The sequence below is a fragment of the Pezoporus occidentalis genome, unplaced genomic scaffold (assembly GCF_034315485.1).
Source record: "Pezoporus occidentalis ecotype Australia unplaced genomic scaffold, CSIRO_AGI_Poc_V1 ctg178, whole genome shotgun sequence".
NCBI classification, from domain to species: Eukaryota; Metazoa; Chordata; class Aves; order Psittaciformes; family Psittacidae; genus Pezoporus; species Pezoporus occidentalis.
The window spans coordinates 1,281,429-1,308,435 of record NW_026913618.1 but is presented as its reverse complement, the minus strand read 5'-3'; the positions used below and the strand labels follow the sequence as shown (position 1 = coordinate 1,308,435).

Below are 27,007 nucleotides of genomic sequence, written 5' to 3'. Positions count from 1 at the left end.
GCATGAGCACAGCTGGAGTCTGAGCCCCACCACGGACTCTGTGTCTTGTCTCTTCCCATCACTTTACACCTCCAAAACACTTGTGACTTTGCCCTGCACAGAGGCAAGTTCATGGGCAGCTGAAGCACGGGTGGGATGTTAGAGCTGAGCGAGATGGGAGGCAGGAAGATGGAGAGGAGCCATGGGACACAATGCTCCCTAAACCCTCTGCCTCCCAGCACCAGCATAATCTCTGCACCAAGGCAAGTAACCAAGGCAGGGCTTCAGTCTCCATCACCCACCTCCCTCTGGGACCGCACTTGGGATGGATTTTGCTGAAAATCACTTCAATTTGTTCTTACTTACGATTCCTGTGCCTTGCAGTCAGTCAGTCCCTCTCTAGGCAGTGAGTCTTACCTAAAGGAGGGATCCAGGACCCTCTGAAGGTCTTCACTTGCAGTCAGTTTAGAACATCTCTTCCTCTGGCAGTAAATCCTGCTGCTTTTGAGCAGGTCCTGAGGGTCTGGGGCAGGTGCTGGGCTGTGGAGAGGTCTGTGAAGTGCAGGGGGATACTCAGTGCTGCAGGGGGATGTTGAGGGTCATGGGAAGTACGCTCAAGGCTGCAAAGGGGACCACAGGGAGGTTGCTTGGGCAGTGAGGAGGATGCTCAAGGATGCTTGAGATGCTCAGGGCTTCGAGGGGATGCTTGGTGCTGTGGGGGGGCTGCTCAAGGATGCAGGGGAAATGCTCAGCGCTTCAGGGTGGATGCTCGGAGCTGTGGGGGGATGCTCAGGGATACAGGAAGAATGCTCAGGGCTGCAGGGGGGATTCTCGGGGCTGCAGGGGCATGCTCAGGGATGCAGGGAGGATGCTCAGGGACACAGGAAGACTGCTCAGGGACAGAGTGGGGATGCTCGGAGCTACAGGGTGGATGCTCAGGGATGGAGGGGGGATGCTCGGGGCTGCGGGGGGGGGGGGAGATGCTCGAGGACTGGAGGCATGCTCGGGGCCGTAGAGAGGATGCTGAAGGGTTGCAAGGGGAAGGCGGGGGCCCGCAGGAGGCGGCAGGTAGGAGGTGCGGGGGGCCGGGGGCTGCCGGGGCGGAGCCGCGGGGGCCCCTCCCGACGGCCGTTATAAACGGGCGGGGAACGGGCGCGGGGCAGCGATCGCTGGGGCGCCCGGGGCCGGGGTGCGCCCTGCCCGGCGGGATGGCGAGGGGGCAGCTCTCGGGGGGTGCCTGGGGGGCCCTGGTGCTGCTGGGGCTGATGCTCCCGGCGGCACCGGCGGGCGCCTGGTACAAGCACGTCGCCAGCCCCCGGTACCACACGGTGGGACGCGCCTCGGGGCTGCTCATGGGCGTCCGCCGCTCCCCGTACCTCTGGCGCCGGGAGCTGCCGGCCGAGCTCCCGCCACGGCCCCCAGGACCGGCCGCTGCCCCGCAGCTGCCCCCGGGCCGCCCCGACGGGGAGAGCGCCCCGGCCGCCCCGCCGCCGCTCGGCCCCGGCCCCGGCCCCGGCCGCCTCCTGCAGCGCCTGCTCCGGCGGGGATGGGGCTGGGGCGGCCCCCGCCCGGCCCCCGCCCCGGTTCCACCAGGCTCAGGTAACCCCGGTCCTGACGGGCGGGCGGGGGGCGACGGGGACGGGCAGCGGAGGTCGCTTTTGAGGGCAGCCACTGCCCGGAGTGCGGGCGTCGTGGGGCGGTGCGGCTGCGGCACCGCGGGGTGCTGCGGGCGGTTCACCAGGTAACGGGGGTGCACGGAGCCTTGGAGGGGGTTCAACACGTAAGTTGGGGTGCGCAGAGGCTTGGAGGGGGTTCACCAGCTAACGGGGGGAGCACAGAACCTTAGAGGGAGTAATGGGGTGTATGGAGCCTTGGAGAGGGGTTAACAGGTAACTGGGGGTGCACAGAGCCATGGAGAGAGTTCACCAGGTATCTGGGTGTGCACGGAGCCTTGAAGGGGGTCATCAAGTAAATGGGGGTGCACGGAGCCTTGAGGGGGTTCAGCGGATATCGGGGGGTGCACAGAACCTTTGATTGTGTTCAGCAGCTAACGGGGTGTTCAGCAGCTAACGGGGTTCAGGGAGCCTTGCTGCAGTCTCCCATCCTGCAGGCAGGGGGGTTTCGGGGTGCTCCAAGCACGGAGCTGGGCTGCCCCAATGTGAGGTGCTCCCAGTGTGACCCGCCCCCAGCACCCCGCTCCCTGCGGGGCTCAGCTGAGCTCCGGGGGCAGCTTGCAGCTGGCTCCAGACAGTCGGTTTCTTGCCTTTTATGTAAAGCTGGAGCCAACATCCAGCTGAAACCCACGGAGGCTTTTAGCTGTTGGATCAGCCCCTGAAGCATGTAGCTCTATTCCTCATTCCTTCATTTGCTGGAGGAAATCTGGGATTAGGATCTTTCTGGGACAGCCCATACAGGGAAGCTCAGCCCTGTGTTACATCTGCACCAGTTCCATTGCCTGGCTGTGTGCCGGCAGAGCATCCCGGGTACCACTCTGAGGCTCTAGACATGCATCCATGCATACACCCCTTGATTTCACAGCCTAGTTCCCACGGGATCCTCCAAGCCCTGTATTTAGGTGTCTGCATGGGTTTCATCTGCGTGGTTGCAGTCACCACAGGTTGGATCTGAGCCCATGGAAGAGAATACTGGATGAATATCATGGATGCAGCACTGGTTTAAGCACTGTACAGAGCAGAATCATGGTCCCACTTGGGGAGGGCAATGGTGCACAGTTGGATGCTCAGGTGAGGCTCCAAAATAACCCATCCCCTCTTCTCTTCCAGCTTCTCCCCCTTGAAGACACGGCTCTGATCCGCTGAAGGGGCTCAGCTGAGATGCTGCAAGCACCAGAGGAGCATCAACTGCCTGAGGTGGAAACTGCTCACCCTGCCTGGTGGGGAAGAGTCTCACTGGTGGATGTCCTGGTACTCTGACCTCTCTGACACCATACAGACAATTGCATTCCAAACCAACCCTGGTTTTTCATGGCTGCTGCCCAGATGCAGTGGTAAATTCATGTTGTTTTCAGGTCAACCCATGCTCTGGACTTGGGGAGAAATAAACAGGGAACAGAGTTTATTTTTGTTGATTTTTTTTAGCTTTCTGGCCTAGCTGGTTTCAGTCTGACACAACCATGTCCCTTTGCTTCCTAGGAACCTGCCCTCATTAAATGAGAATCGATCAAAGGAAACTTTGCCTTCCTTGTGCTCTTGTGTTGTGGGGTTTCTCAAAGCAAAACCTGGTGCAGACACTTCAGCAGACGGGTCACTCCCAGATTTTTCTGACATGATTTAACTCCTTGACACAGTTTCTTCTGCAGCTTTACAGTAAATCCCTTTTACTGCCCGTATGGGAGTTCCTGCCAGGCCAAGTGTCAATTAAGATGACAGAGTTAGACTCTTTCCTGGACTGGGCTGCACAACAGCTCTGGGAGTTCTTGCTGCTCCAGTTCTTTATTTGCCTGCTTAGAATGTAACATCTCCACTGATGAAAAATAAATGTTATTCCCCATTAAAGCAGGCAGAAGCATCAGGGCCAGGCAGGAGCCCATGGCGCTGGAGCGGGTGGGATCTGAGCCCAAAGGGAAACTGAGGCTTGGAGGGGCTGAGCCCAGCTCCTGTGAATTGCTGAGCTCTCACCCGCCGGCGCTGGCAGAGTTTGCAGGAAATCTGGCAAAAAGAGATGTTTCCACCCTTTTTGTATGAGCTGCCTGCTCCTGCCAAGCCCCTGTGGCTGACCGTGGAGCTGGGAGAGTGGGGTTTGTGCTGCCTTTGGTTTGGATCTGAAAGGAAAGCCCCTCATAGTGCTCATTAGGAAGTGGGGTGCACACTGAGCCCTGCCTGCTGCTGCCCCCTGCATCACCCCCCACCAGGTCTCAGGGTGTATTTCAGGTGCTATAACATGTGAAAGAGCATTCTCTCCCAACTGATTCCCAACTGTTTTTTACTCCATGGCCTCTCTCCTTCCCCCCCCTCCATGGTTTTCTAATTTCTGCTCTTCATCAGTGCGGTGCTTGGATGGGTCAAATGAGCCGCGATTGCCAGTAACCCATTAGGCAGCTGCACTTGAGCGGGGCTGTACCTGTCCCAGTGCCAATGAGCCTGTGGAGTGGCCCCTGAGGCAAAGTGCCCTTCCTGATGGAGGTAAGTGATAAATGAGGTAGAAAAGGTAAAGTGAGGGGGATGAAGGGTGATGTGATGAGAGATGAGGCTCAAGTGTGCACTTTCACCCTCATCTGTTGGAAAGAGATGCTTCTATGTGCAATTACTGGGGCAAGGCAGCCAGACACTCAGTTAACCACAAGCCCTTCACTTCTCACCTTGTAAAATAATGTTTCCTGTTGCTGTTGAGGAGCATGAGCTGACTCCCCAGTGGGGTTGTAAGATGATTTCCTCTGTACTCCCAGCTCTCCAGAGAGGTCTGGGCTTTCCCTGGGGATCAACAAGCCCCATAAGGAGGAAAGCTTAGGGTGGTGGTTAATGATCCCTGCTGCCTTGGCAGGACCCAACAATCCCTGATGGATGTTCATCTTATCCCTTCTAAAAGAGAGCTCCTGGGGGAGATGCTGACTTTCCCACAGTCTGCCTCCTGCCCCTCTCGCTCTTTAGCTGCATGCCCAGACCCACAACTTGGACCATGGGGACCCCATGGATGCTCCAAGATAAAAAGCAGCCTCAGGGGTTCTTGGGGAGGATGCTGGTCTCTGCCCACCATAGGCTGTGTTTGCAGCCAGGAGCAAAGAGCGGGGACAAAAGCATTTAGGGGAGCATGGACAGGCGGAGAACCACAGCACCATGTTAGGATCCTGGCCCTGGTGCTCCCTGATCCCCATGGAGCAGCTTTGTGGGGGGATAACTGCAGCGAAGGAGGTTGATTCCCAGCACCTCTTTGGGCTTTGGGAGACATGGCAGCTCTCAGAAGCCACCAGATGACAGTGGGACACATCACCCCTTCCCTCCTACCACGTCCCACCAGGTCCCTGAGGCTGTGGAGGGCTGGGCAGGGTGCAGGGAGTGCCAGGAGTGAGTGACTTTGCCATTCCATCCTGCGGCCACACTGATGGCAGGGGATGAAGAGCGCTGGGGAGCTGCAGCAGGGGTGAGGATGAGCCAGGCCACCATGCCTCCATCCCTGTGCCCTTGCAGAGCAGGGAACTGCTCCCATGGGAGCCCCTTTGTCTGCAGAGCCCCAGCCAAGACCACAGGCCTGGGAGGGGATGGAAGCTCAGAGCTAAAGCCTGTCCTGCTGCTCCATCTCAGGATTAGGGCAGCCCAGGAATGGGGCTGCTCCTGGGCTCTGGGTCCTAGCACAGCATACGTGGGGTTTGGACCTGGATCCAGCTGCTGGTCCAGGTCCATCCCTGAGGTGCCCCGTGGGATCTCTGCAGACCCAGCTCTGCTCTCTGGAGCCGGGGCTGGCTGGCACAGGGAAGCTTTCCTGGATGGAGTGCGCCATCACCCAGCCTGCCGTGCCCGGAGATGCAGTTTGTTCTAGTGCAAGAGGAATCCCAGGGGCTGCGTCGGCAGGAAGACGTCCCACCCCAACCCGGCCCAAGCCCAGGGCAGCTCCCTTTCCTTCCCAGCTCCCCAGCCTCTCCCAAGGGAGCAGCAGCATCCACCGGGCACACCAGGACAGGGGGCTTTGGGGAGGGCAGGAACCGGCAGCCCCGGGGGAGCTGGGCTGAGCTCACACAGGGGCTGGTCCATGAGCACACACAATGACCGCAGGGCCCCTGCGTGTACCCGGAGGAAGAAAACTCCCCAAGGAATTTCCTCCTCTGCGGCTCTGCCCAGGAGCTGTTCCTCGCCCCGCTGGGATGCGGGATGCCGGGGCTGAGCTGGGATAGGTTGAGTGGCTCCTGTTGGGTGCAGCGGTGGCTGGGAATGGAGAACCCTTGGGCAGAGCTGGGTACCCTGGATAGTCCTGGTGCAGAACCCCAGGCTGCAGGACCCAGTGCTGAGGGTCTCATCCTGTCCCGCCGAGCTGTCCACAGCTTCACACTGACACCACCCAGGGGAATTGAGGGAAGCTGGAGATAAGGGGCAGGAGCTGCAGAGAACAGGAGATAATGGTATCTCTGTGCGGGCTGTGTTGCCTGCTTCCAAGATGTCCAGGGTGCTGATAAGGTGACAGTGGCTTAGAGACACAGACACAGATCTCCTGGCTGCGCAGCCCGGGGCTGTGCCTGGGGTGCCTGAGGGGAAACACTGGGTTGGGACCCTTCGTGGGTCCTCCACTCCCACCCATGAGCCCCTTGCGCTGCTGTGACTGGGCTGGAAGAGGAGGTTTCCCATCTCCATCCACCTCCAGCCCTGCAAAACCCTCTTGATGTGCTTCTGCTCCTCACTCGGGCCATCACCACCCTGGGGCTCCCACGTCTGGGGCATCGCTCTGCTGCTCTTCTGGCAGGGCAGGAGGTGGCTGTGGAGCAGCGTGGCAGGCTGGGTGCTGGCAGGGACCTCAAGGGTGCATTCCTGCCTGGGGAGGTCCCTTCTGCCACGATGGCACTTCCGCAGACATGCTCTGCCATCAGCCTCGCCCAGGGATGGGTGCTGCTGGGAAGGGGTCCTTGGAGAATGGGTGCTCCCAGGGACAGGGCACCCCAGAGCCAGCCGGAGGGCTCCCTGCTTCTCTGACATCCGTGTCCTTGCTGCGGCAGGCACAGTGGCACTGCCACCGGCTGGCATCCGGCTCAGGAAATGGGCTGTGCCAGCACCAGCCTCTCCAGCAGCAAATCCCTCTGCAGTCCCGTATCCATGTGGTTTTCCCATAGCTGCCAGAGCCATTTCAGCTCTTCCAGGGGAGAATGGAGGTCAGTGTGGGGTGCCCATGCTGTGGGGACATGGTGGGTGCAGAGCAGGGTGGTTTGCACAGCACCGGGATGTGGGAGCAGCATCATTGCTTCCACACTTAGCCATGGATGTGGGAGAGCTCAGGTCCCCTCCAGCTCGGTACCTATAGCACTGCATCTGCTTGCAAACAAGAAGGGACCTGGCAGGTTCTGCAAGAGGGATGTCCCAGCTCTCAGCAGCCAAACTGAACTTTCTGGACTTTCACAAGCCACAGAGAGTACAGTTAATGCTCCTAATGATCAGTTCCCCTTCCACCCCCAGAAATCTAACCTGGAAAACCTTTACAGCTCAATAGTGCCACACACAGAGGCTCGGAGAAAATGAGACGCTGCTTTTTATGAGCTCTCCTCTCATTCCCCGTTTCTCTGGCAGCACAGATAAATCATTGGCCTTTCCCTGCTCCATGTGAGCTGCCGCTCGCAGCACCCGGCAGCCCCATGCTGGGTGATGGTGAAATGAGGGAGGGATGAACTCGGCCACATCCATGCAGGTGGAAAGCCCAAGACCTCATTATTAGTGGTCAGAGCTAATTGCTGCAGGAGCAGCAGCTTCCTGTGGGGACCATCAGACACCCCCAGCGACGAAGGTACCAAAGAAAGGAGAGCTTTTTCCTTTGGGCCATCATCTGCCAAAGAGGAGACACGTTTTCAGCATGTTCTCAGGGGCAGATCTGGTGGCTTCTCCCTTTCTCCCTTGCCGGGATACAGGCTGCTGCCTTGGTGTTGTCCTGCTTGGGGATGGGAGCTCCGCCAAAGGGAGGGCAAGGAAAAGGCACAGCCGGACACTCCTCCCTTCGGCTTTCGTGAGACACCGTTTCCACCTCAGCCGTGGGAGATGCTCTTCCTCCCGCTCAGCCTCCTCCTCCTCCCCAGCAGCGCGTTTGGCTGCTGTTTATCCGCTCCCTGCTCCATACCTGGCTTTCCACCACGGAGCTGGGGATCACTGAACTGGTCACAGCCAGGCTCCACATCACAGGAGACCTTGGCCACCTTCTGCCTTGGGGTGGAGGAAGACCTGGGTCCCTGTGCCCAAGCTGAGGGCACAGCACAGCTCCCAAAATAGGGGGTTCAGGGAATAAACGCTCCGGTTTAGGCTCCCCGAGTGTGAGACCAGCAGCTGAGTCGGGGTCTCCCCAGTCCCACACATGTCCCTGCAGGAGGGGACCTGAGGGTGGGGCTCGGTCTGGGGTCCTGATGCCCTTGGGAGTGAAGGCTGGGGTGCCCTTGGATGTAGACAGGGATGCTTGGGCATTTCCACTGGGTTATGTCCTCTTGCCAGGCACATAACACTTGGTATCTGACCCTCCTGTATTCCTCTAGGAGGCATAGATGTTTTCTGGGGGGAAAAATGCCTTTTAGGGACACTGAAGTTGGAAAAAAAATGCATAAATCCCTGCCACACTTGAACAAATGCCTGTGCTCCAATGAAAACCGGCCCATTTTCACCTTTTTGAAACGCTCTTTTCTCCCTTTTCTCATTTTGCCATTTCAAAAGACATTCCAAAGGGTTAAAATATTCCGACCACCCAAAAGATTTTCTCCCCCATTGTTTTTATTGCATTGAATAAAGAGAAAAGGGTTTTTTTGTTGAAACCAACTTGACACAACCCCTCCTCCTCCCCCCCGCCCGGGCTTTGCTCTGGTCATTGAGTGGAAAAATCAATTACTCGCGCTCCTCCAGCGCGATAAAAGGCTCCGGGACTCCACAAAGAGGCTCAAGGGAGCACTTGTGTTCTACAGCAATAAAACAGGCCCCGAGCTTCCCATCTCTCCGGTTTCCTCCGGTGTCACCCAGGATCTTGGGCTGGCATCGGAGCTTCTGTGGCAAAGGGGCCTGGGCACAAAGGCAGCCGGTGTCGTCCTTCTCTCCTGGGATGCAGCACCCAAGCAGCACATTCCCTATGGGAATGAGGGTGGGCAGGGTTGCTGGAGGGGAATAATGCCATTCTTTTCCTCTAAGACACACCACCAAGCATCTTTTAGTTTCAAGCATCATTCCTTTGAAGAGTGATTTTACATCTGACTGCAGTGAAGTCTTTTTATTCAGCAGACAACAAATTAGGTGAATCAATATTCACTTCTGGAGTCTTTTCTTTGCCACCTCAAGCTGTGTTTGCTTCAGCTCTGTAAAGACCTGGTAGGAAAGCAGCTGAGGAGGAGAAATACCAGAGGAGGGTGAGGAACCTGTGAGAGAGGAACGCGGTGCCCAGCGCTGTGAGAACTGATCTGGGTCATTTCCTCCTTGTAAAAGATTTCAAGGAAATGAAGACCAGGAATGCAGAAGGGTGAAGATGGTTTCAGCCAAACAAGCTCATTCCAGGTGAAACCTGGACAGCCTCTCCCATGGGCACCCGGGATGAAGCAGTAGCCTTTCCCTGACACGAAAGTCTGGGACTGGGCCAGCAGAGCTGCCCATTGGTGAGCACCATCCCCGGTCCGGGGCTCGGTGGGACACAGAGCATTTTGGAGCTCATTCATGTCAACCTATGGAATGCATCAGCCCATGAGCTCCAGCGCGTGCCAGTCTGGCCAGCTCAGTGGAGACATCCCACCAGGACCTCTGCATCTCACTGTGGTCACAGGCTGGGGCTGGGTGGGCAGAGGAGCTGCTGGGCTCCATCCTCCCTGCTCTGGACCAGGGGATCCCAGTGCATCCCATCAGCTCAGGATGACCTCTGGATGCATTCACAGCTTCTGCTCCAGGCCCTGCTCCCCACAGCTTCCCCTCCATGGTCCCGTGTCAGGGGGGAGCTGCTCTGACCCGGGGATGCTGATCCCCGGCCCCGGTACCCCGAGGATGCACATTCCGGGGGTCCCAGCTCAGCGGCTCCATGCCCTGCAGCAGTCCCGGGGCTGGCCTGGGGGTGATGGGCTCCAGCCGGTACCCGCGGGGCTGCCACCGCCTGGGGGCTCTGCACTGCACCGGGAGCGGGGGAACGGGAACCGAAGCCGGAGCTGAGCCCGCGGAGCCCGGGTGGCTCCGATCCGTGTGAGCGGGAGGCCTCCATCAGCCCCGGGGACACCAGCGGCACCGGTACCGGCCCCGGAGTCAGTCCCGGTCGCGATCCCGGCGTTGTTCTGGTGTCGGCGTCGATCCCGGTCTCGACTCCGCCCGTCCCCGTCCCCGTTCCTCGCAGCGGCTCCTCCCCAGCTCCGCCCGCCCCGTCCCCGGCCCCTGCCCGTCCCCGCCCGCCGCGCTCCCGGCGCCGCGGGGCAGCGCGCAGCATGGCCGCGGTGCGCAGCGACCCGGCCCCGGCCCCGGCCCCGGCCCCGGCCCCAGCCCCGGCTCCGGCCGCAGCCCCGGCCCCGGCTCCGGCCCCGTCCCGCCCCTCCGCGCCCGCCCCGGGCCGCGCATAAAAGCGGCCCCGCGGCCGCCCGCCCGTGCCCGCCCTCCCGTTGCCGCCGCCGCCGGGCCATGGCCAAGGACCAGCTGAAGCCGCGGCTGTGCCGCATGCTGAAGGGGGAGAGCGGTTACGGCTTCCACCTGCACGGCGAGAAGGGCAAGAGCGGGCAGTTCATCCGCAAAGTGGAGCCCGGCTCCCCCGCCGAGGCGGCGGGGCTGCGCGCCGGGGACCGCGTCGTCGAGGTGAACGGGCTCAACGTGGAGCAGGAGACGCACCACCAGGTACGGGCAAGAGACCGCGGTACCCTCGGGGTGAGAGCCCCGGCTGTGGACCTCCATCCCCGGCTTGGCTCTGCCCCGCTCCAGCCACCATCGGGTGGTTTGCACCCAAAATAGCCGTGTTGGAGCATCCTCGGGGGCATGGCGCTGGTGGAGCGGGGTGGGTGCCCCCCAGAATCGAGGCCTGGGTTGCAAAGGGGGGGCTTTTGTGTGCCTGGGACACCGGGTTCCCAGGAGAATGGCTGCACGGTGTGGTCTGACTCGCTGCTGTTGTGTAAAGGTGGGAAAGCCGAAGGTGTTTCGGTATGGGCAGGGCACTGCTGTGTTATGCAATCTCTGGTGGAAAGGAATGGGGAGACTTGGGCTTTATTTCCAGCTCTTGGCCCCTTTGGGTGAGCTGCTCCTGCTTACACAGCCCGGAGCATAGAAAGGTGCCTGAAATTCTACCCGCCAAGCTCTGCAGATGCTCAGCAGTTTGGCTTTGCTGAGATGGGGCTTGCAGGGGCGGAATGGTTGGTGTTAGACCGTGGCTGTGACTGGGGGGAACTGAGCGAGCCATTTCTCAGCTCTGTAGCAGAAGCTGCACGCTTCAGCCTCTGTCATTTTCTGCTTGTAAACCGAAACTTGTGTTTATTCCATAGTTTAGGCCGAAAACACAAGCAATGAGATTCAAGCTGCTCTGGGGCACGCAGCCCCCAGTGGGCTGGCTGGCCTGTGGGGCTCTGTGAGGTTTGGTGCTTTAGTAACCTAAACCATGCATCCAGCCCTGCTGCCAGCACTTTATCAGGGCAGAGCAGGGATGGGCCGCATGTAGCTGGTGGACCTGGCAGGGGTTTGGGGGTTGTAGCCATAGATGTGGCTGTGCCAGAGGTGAGGCAAAGCCTTCCAGGTGGCTTCAGTAAAGGCCTCTCCCCAGGCTTGGTGTGCTCTGTGGCTGAGTGAGCCTGGCTGGATGATCTGAGCCAGCTGTGTGTAGTTAATGTTTGTCTTGAATGCGATTTCAAACCCCTTGAAGGAGGATTCCCGTCTTTGATCCAGCTGGGCAGAGAGGAGGGCTCTGTTCCTGCGAGGAGCTGCGTCCTACTGGAAGCCACCAGAGCTCCCTGCTGAAGCTGGGATGGGCAATAGCGGAGCGGAGGCAGCCAGCTGAGCCTTGGAAACAGGCAGGGCTCTTCCATAGGCAAGAGAAACGGGAGCAACTCTCCTGCCTTCCATTTTCTGCTGGTGGAGGCAGGATGGAGCCCTGGCAGTCGCAGAGCAGTGACTGGGATGGAGTGTGTCCGCTCCATCCGGGGTGTTGTGGATCTCGCTGCTATGTTCCTGCTGTGATGGCATTAGTAGGTGTGAGTGTGCAAGTGGGAGCAGCCCGCTCTGGAATGCTCTGGGATCGCTCTTCCTGCCGCATTGATACAGCAAGAACATCGTCCCTTAAAACAGATACCCAGCACTGATGGACTGGACGAAGGGCGATGCCGTGGCCACGGCTGGTCTGATGCTGGCTCCTGTCAATGGGATACAGCAGCCAGTTTGCTGTGGCCTCTCCTGAGGTCCCCAACCTTGAATGAGTAGCTAAGCCTCTCCGTGTGCCTCTGAAGCTGCGATGGGACAGAGCCCGCAGCAAACAAGGCCTTGCTGTTTGGGTGTAGCTGTGTTTCGAGCTGAAGCTGGCAGCATTTTTGTCTTTGTTCTCTGTGTTTTCCTGGCCTTACCCAAGGAGCAAAGGCAGAACGTGTCCTCAGGGCGTTTCACGTCTTGGATGCAGAGCTGCATCCTGACTCCTTGGTTCCTTGTCCAGGCGGGCAGAGCAGCGGGCTGTGCCCAGAGTGAGGATAACCTCCGGATCCCCATTGCAGTGCATGGGCAGAGGCATCTCCTTTGGAGCAGGAGGGATGAAGGGAGCTGCTCCCGGTGGCACCATGAGCCTCCTTCCTGGGCAGACCTTGTCTGACAAGGGTGGAAGGACCCGGGGCGGCTTGGCCGGGCTGGTGTTGGTGTCTCCAGGGTGAAAGCCTGGGTGGAGCTGCGGAAATCATGCGGCTGGGCCGGGGCTGTGAAGGTCCTGAGGTGCCGGATGCGCAGGGGAGGCTGCGCTGTCCTCGGAGGAGCTGCGGACTCAAGGCTCTGTGACCATGGCTCGGAAGCGGGTAGGGTCCTGCTGCTGCTTTGCCTTCCACCTCGCTGCTGTGCCCCCAGAGGGACTTGCTTGGGGAGCTTGTCACCAAAAGCCCCTTCTGCTCACCCACTCTTGGGGCTGGGGGGTGCTTGATCCGCTGCTGTTCTCGCTGTGGCTGTTGGGGACCTCGGCAGCGCGCTAATCCCTGGCACTGCACCATGGCAGGTCGGGATCTTCTGTGGTCCCTCTGCATTTCCTCGTGCTCTGCAGGACTCTGCTGCTCGCCAGTGACTGACTGCAGCCCTAATGCCTGGAGCACCCAAACTGCAGGCAGGGTCTGGGTGTGGGACTCAGCATCTCCCTCCTATGCCTTCCCCATTGGCATTGCCCATCTGCATCTCCTGTCACCGCTGCGCGCTGGCTGCCTGCTCCCGGGTCCCCTCTGGGACATGTGCCCTCGCACAGGTGCTGCCTTGCTGGTGTCAGCAGCACCGTCTGATGTCTCATGTAAATGGATCTGAAAGGGAGCAGATGGGTTTTCTGGGGCTTGCTGGAATAGCACCCTTCAGGCTGGTTACGGATGGGAGCCCTGGGCACACTGCCGCGGCGCATGGAGGCAGGCTGCAGCCTGCAGCGGATCGCCTGGTCTGGGACAAGCAGCCTTGTCTGCAGTGCATACATTTCTTGTTGGCTGTGCGTGTTTGTGCCTCACTCGCAGCCACCGGCTCTGCTGACCTTGAGTGGAGCTCGCAGGGAGTAAATAAATGCTGGCTAATTGCGCATTAGGCTCGTTTGTCGCTTCTAACCTTGGCGTTGTCTGCCCAGTGTGACCTAGATCAGAGCAGGAGCCCTGGGAGGGGGGGCCAGTGCTGCTCTGGGGGTTCCCAGCACTCCTGGGGGGGAGCATGGCTCTGTGGTCCTCAGGGCCACGCCGTGGCTGGGGATGGCTGTGGGACAGCATTGCCAGTGGTACCTCTCCTCCTCCTCGTCCTCTAAGTGAAGGCCTGTGCAGGGAGGCTGGAGGTGGATTCCCTTTACCCTGCTCCCATCGCATCCCACCCTGCTCTGGTTTCCTCCCTTGTCTGGCCGGGATTGCCTCCTCCTGGCTCTTCCCACCGTGAGATCCTTTCAGAGCCTCTGCCAGTCACCGATCCCTCCCGGAGCTGGGCAGCAGCAGGACAATGGTCCCCATTCAGCACTGTCTGGAGCTGGATCCCAGCAGGGATGGGCCCATCTCCTGCTCCCAGCACCGGCTTCTGTTATCTGTGCTGGTCCCCAGCACAGAGCGAGGATGAATGGGTAGATCAGGTTCTTTCTCTCATAAATCTACATTGGATTTTAGCCAATACACCAGCGTGGTGGGGAGCATCCAGCCACCAAATGGCTGGTGGGTGCTTGGTGCCTCCCTGTGCACCTTAGCTCTGCCCTGCCTTGCCCTGGGTATTGGGCAAAGAAAGACACCCCAGATGAAGGCAATGAGGGTGTGCAAGGTGGTTTGCTTGTTGGGACGGGCTGTGGTGTCCCTCTAAGGGACGAAGCAGGCAGCAGGGTTTCTGATGCTCAAAGGCAACGAAGCCCCTGATGCTGGGCAGTGTGTGCAGGGCTGCCCTGTGTTTGCAGGGCATGGGGTGGAAAGAGCCATCTCCATCACCCAGGAATGCAGGCAACACCTCCTCCATCCTGGGGGGGTCCCTAAAGCTTGGGCTCTCTTCTCCCCCATCACCAGTGGCTGGAAGTGATGGTGAACGTGAACCCCGCAGCAAGAGTGTGGGGGGCTTGATGGTCCTCGGGTCCAGCTCTTCCTGCCCCAGCGGGTCCCTGCCCTTCGGCTCAGTTGTTCCCCTCCTCTCCAGGTTGTGCAGCGCATCAAGGCCGTGGAGACGGAGACGCGCTTGCTGGTGGTGGACAAGGAGACGGACGAGTACCTGTGCAGCCTGCGCCTGACGTGCACGGAGGACATGGTGCACAGCGGGATCCTGCTCGGCTCCGCCGTGCCTCCCGCCAAGCCGGCGGGCAGCGACAACGGGGAGGTGTGGAAGCCGCAGCTGGAGCTGAGCGGGGACGGCCTCCAGCACCACTCTCACAGCTTCTCCTCGCACGGCAGCAGGAAGGTGAGCGTGAGATGGGGAATGGGTGCAGGCACCCTGGGGGCACGTCCCTCTGCTTCCCATTGGGAAGCGCCTTCGGGATGCGGCCGTGGCTTCGGGTCCTGGAGCGGCGGGTGTGCTGCACCCCTTTAGCCTCGTTTGCTCTCGCGCAGTGTTGGCTGCTGGGGCTGTGCTGCTCTTTCCTCCCCTGTGTCCCTTAAGGGGCTCCAGGAGCTGTTGGGGGGTCACCAGCCCTGGGATGAGCGAGCCCATAGTGCCTCAGTTGAGGCTGCTGTCCCAGTGGGGATGTGGTTGAAGCCCCTGAATGAGCTTTTCTCCCCTCCATTATGTACAGGAGGGAGGGAACATCTGGGATGAATGTGTTCTCAGCTTTTTTGCTTAACTAGGGAGGAAATTAACTCTTTTTCAAGTGGCCAGGGTCTGGCCTGCGATCCTGCAGTGAAGTGCCTTTTATTGGTAAACTCCTTTCCAACAAGGAAAGAATTTGGGGTGGAAAAGGTCCAGTTTCCATGGCTGCCTCGCCACTGGGGCTGTGCTGGAGACGGCGCAGCCTTGCACTCAGCAGATAACAGTGGAGCTCTGCCTTCCTCAGGCGTGAACGTGGCAGGAGCTGTGCGAGGCTGGCGGTGACTCCAGCCCCTCTGCAGCATTATCCCCTTTCATCTGCTCTGCATCCATCCTGTGCTTCCGGGCCGGGAGCAAAGATGCTCAGCATCCTCCTCCAGCACGGAGCTGCCATAGGCGCATTCCTCCTCCTCTTCCTCCTCCTCCCTGTGGAGCTGCAGTGCCTGGTTGGCCTCTGTTCTCCCACCTCACAAGTAGGGTGGTGGCTGGATGCTGGCCCAGAACTCACTGGTGGGAGGTGGGAAAGTTGGGAAAGCTTCGTGTCCTCAGGAGCTCCCTGTGGGGAAGCAGCTGAAGACGTTCCCTGTGCGGATTAGAGGCGATGCTGGCGCGAGGCACCGGCGTCTCTGCTGATAAGGAGGTTTCACCCCTGGTCCTTCCCTCTGGAGCTGTTTGGCATCTTGCAGAGGAACCCCCTTCCCTGGGCTGGAGGCACTGAGTATTTACCTACTGCATGGCTTAAAGGTGCATATGATGGTGCTGGGAGCGTTTCCATGGGGGTCAGCGCCGTGGGGCTCTGCTCAGCCCCATGCCGGTCAGTGGGACCGGAGCTGTTGTGGGCAGGGCTGGGGATGGCGTTCCAAGCTGGGGATTTCCTATCCTGCCTCCGTTTCATTTGCTGGTTCCAATCCAACAGCGAGCGCGGACGGGAAGTCAGGCGAGGGGAACGGGACGGTCCCTTCCGGCCTTTGGGTCTGGGCTCCTCCAAGGAGAGGGTGGGACAGGGAAAGGGTGGGGGGCAGAGGTGCCTGAGCTTCAGAGGGGCTGGGGCTTTTGGTGCTCCCTGTGCTGGAGCTGGAGGTTGGAGCTGGACAAAGGGGGAATGGACTCTGGGGTGATGCCCCCGGTGTGGGGTTGGGGACAGGGCAATGCTGAGCGTGGTGGGTGATGGCAGAGGCTCAGGTCAATGGCTGGTTTGCTCCTGACTCCGCAGGTCATAGCTCTGCGTAGAGCAGGCACTGCAGGCTTTCCTGGCTGAGGTCGCTTCTCCATTCTGGGGCTGTGGGTCACCCTGGTGTGAGGGTTTCAAGGGCTCTTGGTCTGGGTGATGTGATGCTCCAGCTGTATCCCCACGTACAGCTGGAGGCCAGGGGAGCGATGGTGGACCCCAGTTCCTGCAGTGCTCAGCAATCCAGCACCCTGTCCCCTCATGGGGCAGCTCTAACCTGACCCTTATCCTGCAGGTCACAGGTACTGGGGCCACGTGGATTGTGCTGCTCCAAGCTTGGGGGGCTCTTTAGGGGGGGATCCTGTCCTTGCAGTGGGGCTGTGGCAGGTGGGATCCGCTCTGAGGCTTGTCCCAGCCACATGTGGGGCCTTTGGGGATGTTTAGTGAGGAAAAGCAGCTCCCTCCCCCGGGCAGACCCGGTGCCGATGCTCGGGGCTGCTCCCAGGAGCAGGTTTCTTTGGGCACTGTTTGCTTATGTAAAGCTGCTGCTGTGCTTGGTTTGAGGCTGGGTTGTTCAGTGCAGCCCAAAGCAAGGAGCGACTGAGGCAAAGGGAGGGGAGTCTGGCACCCGGGCTGGGAGGTGATGCAGGGTGGGCATGGTCCCCGGCGTTAGTCTGGATAGGGAGGTCAATGTGCACCCATGGCAGAGACCTGGGATCCAGGACCTTGTGCTCCAGGAGCCAGGGTCATGGCATGAGTAATTGGGGATGGATTTAAATCCCTGCTGCCCCCATTGCAGTGCTGCCAGCTCCCGTCCCTAGGGACCTGGGACCACGGTGGCACAGGGAGCAGGGTCTGCCTTGCCCCATCCCACATTGCTGCCCCCATCTCTGTGCCTGCTTGGGTTTGCCCCACTGCATCCCTTGGGAGTGGAAGCCGCAGGGCTGTCACTCACATGCTCCTGTGGCCGTTGTGCTGCTTGCTGCTTTTCCCCAGGGCTCTGGCTCTAACCTGCCTGGGGGGTTTGGAGGTGGTGGGAGCTGCTCTGGACGTGTTGGGTGCTGGGTGCATGGTTGTGAGCTGCTTTTATTGCAAAGGTGCCTTTGCATGGGGAGCTGGTGGTGGCTGTTAATGGGATGCCGGGGCTAACGGTGTGGAAAAGGCAGCGTGCTGCAGGGCTGGTGCTGCTGGGGGTGAGACACTGAGGGTGCTGGCACAGGGTGCCCAGAGGAGCTGTGGCTGCCCCATCCCTGGCAGTGTTCAAGGCCAGGTTGGACACAGGGGCTTGGAGCAAGCTGCTCCAGTGGAAGGGGTCCCTGCCTGTGGCAAGGGTTGGAGCTGGAGGAGTTTTAAGGTCCCTTCCAACACAAACCCTTCTGTGTCCTTGGGACTTGCTGCCTCTCCGCCTGCTCCAGGTGTGTTTGTAGGTGAAACAGCAGCCATAAAGCCACTGAGGCACGGTCACGGTGATGCAATCCCGCTCCATCACTGCTCCCGTCTGCAGGGGGTGGGTGTGCAAAGGGAGCTTTGCCTTGGGAAACAACCCCCTGTGTGTAGGTGCTGGATCCCAGCAGCCCGTTGGACCTGGGAAGTTTAATGCAGGGGAATTAGCAGCCGGTTGTTAATTGAGGGGGACACACAGTGTCAGTGTCACCGGAGTGCTGCTGCTGCTGGCATGAGCTGCCCTGTGCCGGAGCTGATGCGCTGGGCTCCGCAGGAGGATGGATGGGTGCCGGGTGCCTGTTGGGACCTGCAGTGGTGGCAGCGCTGCCGTCACGACAGTGAATATTTACCCTGCTGTTTGGGTCGGGAATGGGAGCTTTTTGTGCTGCTCTGCAGCATCCTGAGCCGGCAGCTTTGTGCCGCAGCGCTGGAAGGGGGATAACGCGGGACAGATGTTTTGGGAGAACTTTGCCAGCTCAGTTGAGGCCCAAACCTTAGGGCTTGTAGAATAACCACAGGGATGTAATGAACCCGCCCTGAGCAGAACGGGCTGCAGTAATTACGGGATGAAAGGAAAAATACCCCAAAACAAAGGGCATGGTTTAAATTAAAGCACTCCCCTGCAGCATCCAGCCCTGGGTCCAACCTGGACCGTTGTGCAGGCAGAGCTTGGGGAAGCCCATGGAGCTGTGCCCATGTCTCTGCCCTTCCCACTGCAGCTCTTTAGGTGGGTGTTGCCAGCCTTGCCTTTGGGATCAGCACCTCCATGCGGCCCCTATGGCAGCGGTGGAGCTGCGGGGAAGCCTCGGCCCCATGCGGGCACTGACCCTGCTGCATTATTGATGGTGCTGGGCTCCCGGCATCGTGTGTCAGGAGTCAGGGCTGGTGCTGCGGGTGGGCTTGAGCTCCAGCAGTGTGGGGAAGGGAAGGCTCCTTGAGGGGAGACCTTAGAGCAGCTCCAGTGCCTAAAGGGGCTCCAGGAAACCTGGAGAGGGGCTTGGGACAAGGGCCTGTAGGGACAGGCCAAGGGGAATGGCTTTAACCTGCCAGAGGGGAGACTGAGATGAGCTCTTAGGCAGAAGCTCTTCCCTGTGAGGGTGCTGAGGCGCTGGCACAGGGTGCCCAGAGAAGCTGTGGCTGCCCCATCCCTGGCAGTGCTCAAGGCCAGGTTGGACACAGGGGCTTGGAGCAAGCTGCTCCAGTGGAAGGGGTCCCTGCCCGTGGCAGGGGTTGGAGCTGGAGGAGCTTTAAGGTCCCTTCCAACCCAAACCGTTCCCTAATTCTATGCCTGCCTTGTCACCCCAAGCACCCCAGAGCTGTGGGTACAGAGGGAGGGCAGCAGCTCTCCTGCCTGGGCTCGGTGTGAGCAGTGGGTCCATGGAGGAGCTCGCAGGGGGTTATTTCAGTGCAGGAAGCCCCTCCCGGGGAGGAGAGCATCCACCCCGCGGCACAGACTTCCTCTGCTGGGATATTTTTAGTGGAACACAAAGCGAGTGGAAGGGAGCGGGGGGCAGGAGCAGATCAGCACTGGGAGGAGCTGTGCCCTGCCAGGGGCCTTTGTTCGTGGGGCCACACGCTCCCAGGGGACACCCGGTCCTGTGGGGGGGACGTTGGGGTCACCCTTGGTACCCTGCACCTCCCTGGGAATAGGGAAGGCACACGGGGAGGGTTTGCATCCCAGCGCATTGCCTGCGTGTTGTGTCGTCATGGTGCTGACACCAAGAGATGCCGCGTGTGGTCCAGCCGGTGATGCTCCCTTCTGCATCCTCCAGTAATCCAAACCTTGCCCTTAAAATGACTGGAAAACTGGTGTTAAATGGGAGGCACTGGGAATGCAGCTTGCTCCGGCAGAGCCGGCCCTGACCCCTTCCTCTGCTCGCAGGGATGCACTCGGGCAGCTTGCTTTAATAAGAGCCCCATTGCAAGTGGCTCCTCGCCAGCTCTTTAATGGCTCTGTTCAATAGGAAAAGTATTAAATGGTTTCAAGTAAATGAAAACTCATCTGGCAGCACCAGGGCTTTCTGCGTGTGCCCTGGCAGCGGCACAGAGCCTCCACTGGGGCTCGGCTCCATCCCTTGGTGTCTCTCCTTGCTGCTGCGCTCCTGGTCCTGTCGTAGTGGAGGAAACCCTAAACCAATATTGGCTTTGCTTGTTTCTTTTGGATTCTCTATTTATTCCCGAGATCCAGATGAGTTGTGGAGGAGGGGACACACCAAATGCTTCCAGCCTCTTATCCAGGACCGTCCCTGGTGCCTCTGTGGATGAAGCATCTCCAGGAGCTAGACCCAGGACCTGGTGGTGATGCTGCAGGTCTGGGTGTATCCCAGCTCCTCCTGCTTTGAGGCTGCTCCCACCCAAGGGCGCAGGTGCTGGTGTTAAGGAGTTGCTTGTGGGGAATGGGAACACATGGAGCAAAGGTGCCCTGTGAATGCTGACTTACAGCATTCCTGTGCTGAAGGGGACCAGCTGCGGGCCAGATACACCCAAGTCCCTAGTGAGGTTTTAAAGGGCTCCTTTCAATCCATAAGGAAGCATGTCTTTACTGCTTGCAGCCCCAGCAGCATGCGAGTGCAATGTGATGGCTGTGGCATTGCCTCTGGGAGCTTCACTCCTGCCCTTTGGGCTGGGAGGCTGAGGCTGTGAGGTGAAGTGATTTACCCAGCACTATAGGAGATCTCAGTGTATAAATTAAGGCCTACATCGAGCTGGTTTTGGCTCCTGTCCTTGGTCTGTCTCTAGCTATGGAGATTTTACAGGCAGTGGGCTTGGGAGACTCTGGATTGGGGTATGAGAGAAAATTAAACTCTTATCAGCCAAGGGCTCTCCAGCTCCACAGGTCTCTATAAATGGGGAATTAAAGCCCAAGCTGTCGACATAATCACTCCTGGCAAGATCCGTATCGTGGTTTAATTTCATTACAGCTTTTGCTTGGGCTCCCGAGTGTTTCGGTCCTGCTGCTGCGTGTGTCTGAGCCATAACCAGGCTTGGAGCTGCGTTTTGTTGGCTCAGTGTGTCTCTTTTCCCACTAAAGCGTTGCAAGGGCTTGTTACTGGGTGAAATAAGCTGGTGGCAGATGTCTGTTAGTGATGGGGCTGTGAAAGCCACGTTCAGAGGAGTTTTGTGTGCAAGGAGAAGGTAAGAGCATTCCTAGTAGGTACTGGGGCTGCTTTGTGGGCATCCTGGGGTCTCCAGCCCCAGCACTGAGCCATCCCATGTGATGGAGAAGGGACTGGGGCTGGGAGCTGCAGTGCGTTGGTGTCTGGATGTGGTTCTGGGTCCCTCTGTTGCTATCTGCTGTAAACCCCATTAACTGCATGGTCCCAGCAGGACCCCCATTGCTCCCCATGGTGTTATGGGATTAAACCCTCTTAGGGACTCACAGGGACTAATCCTGTTAAAGAAGAGCGGCACAAAGGGGTGGTAGGAGGGCTAATCCCTCTGCTCCTGCCTTGGTGGGTTGAGCTCCCACGGTGCGGATGGGGCTGTACCTGAGCCAACATTCCCTAGGTTGGGATGCTGTTCCATGGGGCCTGTTTCCAGTGCCTCTTCCCAAGCCCCCCAACAGCTCCAGCCTTGCTGTGTCCGTAGCTGGTGCTGGGCTGGCTCGCTAGCAGTCCCTCCAGCAGCCAAAGGCCGTCCCAGGTAAATCAGTTAATTCCGGCCCTGGGGTTGTTCATGCTTAGCAGGATTTCATTAAGGCAAGCCCTAATTAGTTCTAAGAGGGGTGAATAGTCTGCTTTGCCTGGAAGGGTTCCCTGCTCTCCTCCGGCCGCTGTTAATGAGCGCAGGGCTCCCATTGACTGAGTCTGAGCCCCATGTCCCTGGGATGGGGTACATGGGAACAGTGCATTGTCCTGGAGAGGTGCCTGGGACACGGGCACCAAAATCACCCCGTGCCGCTCCTTGAAGCGGGTGCTGGGTTTTGCTGGTGCCTGGATCCCCCTTTGGTTCTGTGCCGGGGCTCTTCCTGCGCCTGTCCTGCTCCTCCTCAGCCCTTCCCATGGGCTCGGAGGCTGCCGGGAGCCCCGCAGCCCGCACCGCCGTGTGCCGGGCACCGCGCACCCGGCTTTATCAGCAGGAGCAGCCGGAGCCTGGCGCTGCCTCCGGGGTTATCACAGCAGATCCTTCCCAGCACGCTTGGTCCTGGACCACCCGGCTTTGGCAGAGCTGCCTCCGGACCTCCTTATCTGCCCCAGCACGGAGGGGCTGTTGGGCTGCCCCGGCTGCAGATAAGCACCAGCCCCTGGCCCCGTGTCCAGCTCCCTGCAGCGCTTGGCAGGCGGGGAGCATCTTCTGTGGTCTTGTAGCTTTTAAGGAGCTGGGTTTAAAACACGGCATTTCTGGAGCCGGGCATCGCCATGGAATGAGCTGAGTGAGCAATGATGCTCCCCGGTTGCGTCAGGTCTCGGTTTGATCCCGTGTTTTCCAGCAGTGTTGTGGGATAGGGCTGGTTTTGCAATGGGAGGATGAAGGAGGATTGAATTGTGGGGGGGGAGCTTAAGGAGAGCCCCAGGCAGAGCTTTGTGTGCTGCGTCCAGCTCAGCTCCGTGGGCAGATTTTGTGCACAAGCTTTGAGCTGTGGGGTTTAGGGAGGAGGGAGCAGCTCGTGTGCGGAGCCGAGGGCTGGGACCGAGGCCCCCTCGTTCCTGCTTTGTGGAATCGTGCACCCCCGGCTGTTTTACTGCAGGGTTCTCCAAGCCAAGCGGCCTCACATGGGGTTAACCCCAGCGCGGGTGCCACGGCGCTGCCTTTACTTTCACTCTAAGGAATGCAGAGGATGTCGGGAGCCCTCCCCCTGCCCCGTTTCCTCCTGCGAGCCCTGCCCGGCCAACACAAATATTGGTGCTCAACTCTTGAACTTCCCTGGTCCCGGCGCTCACAGAGCAGAGCCTGTTCCCCCCTTGCCCGGGCAGGGGCCGGGCTGGGGCTGTGCACGGGTGCCCCTGTGATGGGGATGATGGGGACAGTGGTGAGCGTGCAGCAAGCCCTGTGGATGCATCCCGCTGCGTCCAAAGGTTCCGTCGCATCCCTCATCCTCTGGGCATGGACATGGGGTGGGATTGGTGGCAGAGAAAAGGGAGAAGATCATCCTTGAAGGGTTCAGTATATGGCTTGTGCAGTGTGTGTCTCATCCTGCATGTGGGATATATTAGGCTTTGCAAGTCTAAATAGAGCACCCATTACCTCTTCCTCTAGGGAAGGGGCTCACAGGGAGGATGAGGACCCATGTCCTTGGTGGTCCATGGTGCAGAACACAGGCTTCCCCATCCCATTGCAGACATCTCTGCTAACAGCAGCTTTCTGCAGGGCTGTGGGTCAGTTACTGACCTGCACAAGAGCTCCCACCATCTCAAGGGGGATTTCCCTCAGCATCACTGCTGCGGGAGCCCAAAGCTGGTGTGACCGGATTGCCGCTAATGAGCCGGGGTTATTAAAGGTAACGAATGGGGCCAGCATTAATGAATGACTGTGATTGCTCAAGGCTTGGCCTCAGCCAGAAGCTGAGGAGTCCAAAGGGCAGGCTGACACGCTGCGGTCAGCGGTTTGAGAGTGCGAGGCTCTGGTGCAGGGTGCGCTTTGGGCCGCGTCCTGTGCAGGAGGCTCCATTTGGGATCAGTCCCCTATCCCCGGATCCGTGCTGAGGATGCTGGCGTGTGTGGTAATCGCGCCTGTGATTGGGGGTGCTGTGGAGCAGGGCACGGCTCTCCCCCAGGGGCTGTGAGCTCCGGGAAGCTCATTCCCAGCATCTCCCTCTGGCTTCCCATTGTCCGCAGCAATCCCTCCCCTCGCCTGGGGGTTCATGGTGAGCGTGGGAAGGACTTTTCCCCCTGTTCCAGCAGCTCCAGCCGTGCACCGTCACCCACGCTCCTCACCTCCATTCCTCCCTACCCACCGGAAAACAGACCCTTCAGGATCCAGAGAGATCCATTGGAATCCAGAACAGAGATCCCCCATTCCTTGGATAAATCCCAGCCTGCCAGGACCCCCGCTGCTCTCCCGGAGCTGATCCCTCCAGAGCAGGGGAGCTCGCCGGTATCCCGGTTGCATGTTCCCTTGGCAGATGGTGCTGGAAAAGTCGCTCTTAAAGACAACACATGCACATGGGGGTTTCGGTCTCCTCCATCCTCCTCCCTCCCTGTCTCTCCCTGGGCCATTCCAGCTGCTCCCAGCTCCCAGCCAAGCCTGTGCTGCTGTTCCTGGCTCCAGCCCCTTCACTCTCTGAGCCAGCAACTGGGGAAGGGAAAAAAGCTGCTTCTCAACTTGTGGCTGAGAAATTCCCCAGCTGTGGAGCTGCAGCCGGGACAGCGCAGCCGGAGGCATCGCTGCTGGGGGGAGCAGATGGACCCCACGGAGCCAGCCTGGGATGGAGTTCCCACATCAGCCGGGGAATGGGACTGTGGGGAAGCTCACCCGGGTTTGTCCCTGCTGGGATGTGTGGTCCTCACCAGGCTGGGGCCTGCCTGCACCCCCTCTCCTGAGAGGCCCCTTTGTGCTCAGGGATTTCCATAATGCTGTAGCTGGCGCAGCGCTGGGGGTTGCAGAGAGGGGCAAATCCAGGCTTACCCCTTGCTTGAGGTGTCAGTGGATAAGGTCAGGCTCTCGTTTCTGTGGCAGCAAGTTCCTTAAAGGTGAAATGTTGATGGGAAGCCATCAGTGAAATGGTTTTCCATCACCGGCACAGGGTGCCCAGAGAAGCTGTGGCTGCCCCATCCCTGGCAGTGTTCAAGGCCAGGTTGGACACAGGGGCTTGGAGCAAGCTGCTCCAGTGGAAGGTGTCCCTGCCCGTGGCAGGGGTTGGAGCTGGTTGAGCTTTAAGGTCCCTTCCAACCCAAACTGTTCTGTGATCACCCTGCTCTGGTGCAGGGTGCTGGGTTGGGTGCTGCGCTGTCCTGCGGGGCAGCTCCTCCTGGCAGCGCTGTCACCGTGGGCTGGATGATGGAGATCAGGCGTCCTCCCCGCCCTTCATATCCTTCCTGCTCTTGTTTTCTCCTGCCTGGTGGTTTTGGGATAAGAACCTTTTGTCATGGCTGGGGCTGGCTCTGCTGCAGGGTGCTGGCACAGCCATCCCGCTCTCCTACGGGGTTTGCATCCCATAGCGCATGGATGGGACCAGGTTGGGATGTACAGGCATGGGGGAGACCCAGACACTGATGCGTGGCTCTGGGAAGGGTTTGTGCCTCTTCTTGCTGCTCCTGCAGTGCCAGGGGACAGCGATGAACCTCATTAATTTCTCCTGATTGCTTTTGCATTGCCATGGAAGGGTGAGTGTCCCGGGGGGGGGCAGGTCCCTGCTGAGGCTCAGTCCCCATCTGTGGGCATTATCCTTCTGCTCCTGTGGGTGCAGGGTTTCCATTGCACATCTCATCCTCCTCCTCCTCACAGGGGCTGTGACCAGGGACCTGTTGTCACCCCAGCCCCTGTCTCAGTGCTCCCATCCACCACAGGGGCTGGAGACTCCCTGAAGATACCCAAATCACCCCATCAGCCACACTTGGCTGCAGATCCTGCTGTGTACCTGTGCTGGATGCCTTCCATTGTGCACTGCAAGCATTTGGCCGTCTCCTGCCGTCCTCACTCATCCCCTTTGTGCTGTGCTGGCTGGGAAAGCAGCGGGATGCATCCCGAGGGCGCTGGGGGTGGGTACCAGTGTGGATCCTACAAGCATCAAGGTGCCGACTGAGCCACCTGGGCTGCAGTGAGGATGCTGGGGGGGAAGCAGCACAAAGCTCAATGTCTTTTGCTGTTAAAACACTCAGAGTTGTTCTTGTAGTGGTTCTATCAGTGCAGCCCAGCTGGAGCAATTGGAATAATTGGAGCAATTGGAATAATGGCAGCAATTGAAACAAGCTACAAAACCCCAGAGCCTGCATTTGGGAAGGGCAGGGCAGGGCTGTGCTGGGCAGTTTGGGTGAGTGGTGACACCAAGGTGTTTGTTCCGGCACCATCAGGAACCTGCAGCATCCCTCATCTCCTCCCAGTGATCAGGGGTTGGAACTAGATGATCTTAAGGTCCTTTCCAACCCTAACTATTCTATGATTCTATGCTGAAGGTAACTGGTGATGCTGAAGATAACTCTGGTGACGTTTAGGATCACTCTGCTCATGTCAGGCTCTGCCAAAAGGTGTTTCATGGTGGCTCAGGTGTGTTTGAGTCCCTCCTTTTCTCTCAGGGCCACGGGACTGCCATAGTCTCTGCTCATCCCTGGAGCATCTGGTACCTTCCCCTGGTTGTTATGATGTGGAGGAAGCAGCCGCTGCTGCTCAGGTGATGCTGTGAAGCAGTGAGCTTTAACAACGAGCGCCAGTCAGGTCGTTGGGTCTGTATTGGAGAAGGAAATGAGGTTTTTCTCTTGACCACTGGTGTCAGAGCCAGAACACCTCCTCGGCTGGCGGGGCGGGTGTAATTAGAGTTGTGGCTGTGTAAAAATGGAAGCAGGGTGTTTACGGAGCTGGCTCCTGCCTGTGCTTTTATTCCTGGCCTGGCTGGTGGAAAACCTCCCATTGCCCCCCTTGTGCTGGGGAGGGGGGAGAGTCTCATTATCCAGGGCAACCTGTGGGTGCTGGAACCCTCCCTGCTCCCCAGCCCCATCAGCAGCCAGGTCCTGCGGGGAAGGGGAGCATGTGCTTGTGTTTGGGTGAGCTGGGGCTGGTGGGACGCCAGGCTCCCCTTCCCCCTCTGTTATTTATAGCATTTCACCAACATCTGGAGCTTGAGCCGCTTCGGCGCTGGCTGAGACTGAGCCGGGGGATGGAGCTGGGTGGAACGTGTGCAGGAAGGAGGGAGGGAAGGAGGGAATGAGCCCCAGAGCCCTTCCCAGCAGCATACGGGGGGGGCTGCAGCATCCCGGTGTGGAGCTGAGGACCAGCCGAGGCTTGGGAAGCGCCAGGAGCATCCTCGCTCCCCTGTTCCCAGTGATGGGGATGGTGGGATTGCTGCCACGTCCTCACCCTGCAGCACAGACCCGGGGGTGCTCTGCCTCCCCCCTTGCAGTGCTTTCAGGCTGGCTTTGAAGGCTCCTTTGACATTTGCCATCAGCACTTGTCTCTCCCCGACGTGTCACCGAGGTCCCCCTGGCCCTCGGGGTGTGTGTGTGCAGGGCTACAATAGCCCCCATTCTGGTGCTGCTGCTTTAATGGGAAAACTTGAGTCATTCCTGGGGGAAGGGGAATGAAAACCAGCCCCGCTGCAGCGGCTCCCTGGCACGGCAGTGGATGGAGGCGGTATTCCTGCTCCTGGCCGTGGCGGGAGCCCAAAGCCTCCCTGGTTCTCATGGCGAGCAGGGCTGTGGGGAGGGCTCCTCCTCCTCCCAGCCTCCCTCATCTGTGTGGTGTGAAAGGCAGTGGGGTTTTATGCTGGGGATGTGAGGAGCTCCCTCCC

The 27,007-nt window shown here is 59.4% G+C and overlaps 3 protein-coding genes across 6 annotated transcripts in view; all 3 read left to right on the top strand.

Annotated features, from left to right (window-relative positions):
• The window catches only part of TSC2 (TSC complex subunit 2), an 81,467-nt gene that overhangs the window by 196 nt on the left and 54,264 nt on the right, over window positions 1-27,007 (top strand). The gene's annotated exons all lie outside the window — the stretch shown is intronic.
• NPW (neuropeptide W) lies at window positions 959-3,057 on the top strand. Its single transcript, XM_062614834.1, has 2 exons — window positions 959-1,578; window positions 2,763-3,057. The coding sequence occupies exons 1-2, from the start codon at window positions 960-962 to the stop codon at window positions 2,774-2,776; spliced, it is 633 nt and encodes a 210-aa protein (XP_062470818.1). The 5' UTR covers window position 959; the 3' UTR covers window positions 2,777-3,057.
• The window catches only part of NHERF2 (NHERF family PDZ scaffold protein 2), a 31,703-nt gene continuing 14,776 nt past the window's right edge, over window positions 10,081-27,007 (top strand). The window contains exons 1-2 of one of the 4 annotated variants that reach the window (XM_062614787.1): window positions 10,086-10,454; window positions 14,418-14,675. In XM_062614787.1, the coding sequence (XP_062470771.1) occupies window positions 10,245-10,454; window positions 14,418-14,675 (468 nt within the window). In that variant the 5' untranslated portion in view covers window positions 10,086-10,244. Of the gene's footprint in view, window positions 10,455-12,447; window positions 12,596-14,417; window positions 14,676-27,007 lie in introns of those variants that run through there. The other 3 variants (XM_062614786.1, XM_062614789.1, XM_062614790.1) reach the window with 3 other exon arrangements.

Bases quoted from the DNA above. Each gene is read 5' to 3' on its own strand.
- NPW (XM_062614834.1), top strand. From the start codon at position 960: ATGCTCGAGGACTGGAGGCATGCTCGGGGCCGTAGAGAGGATGCTGAA.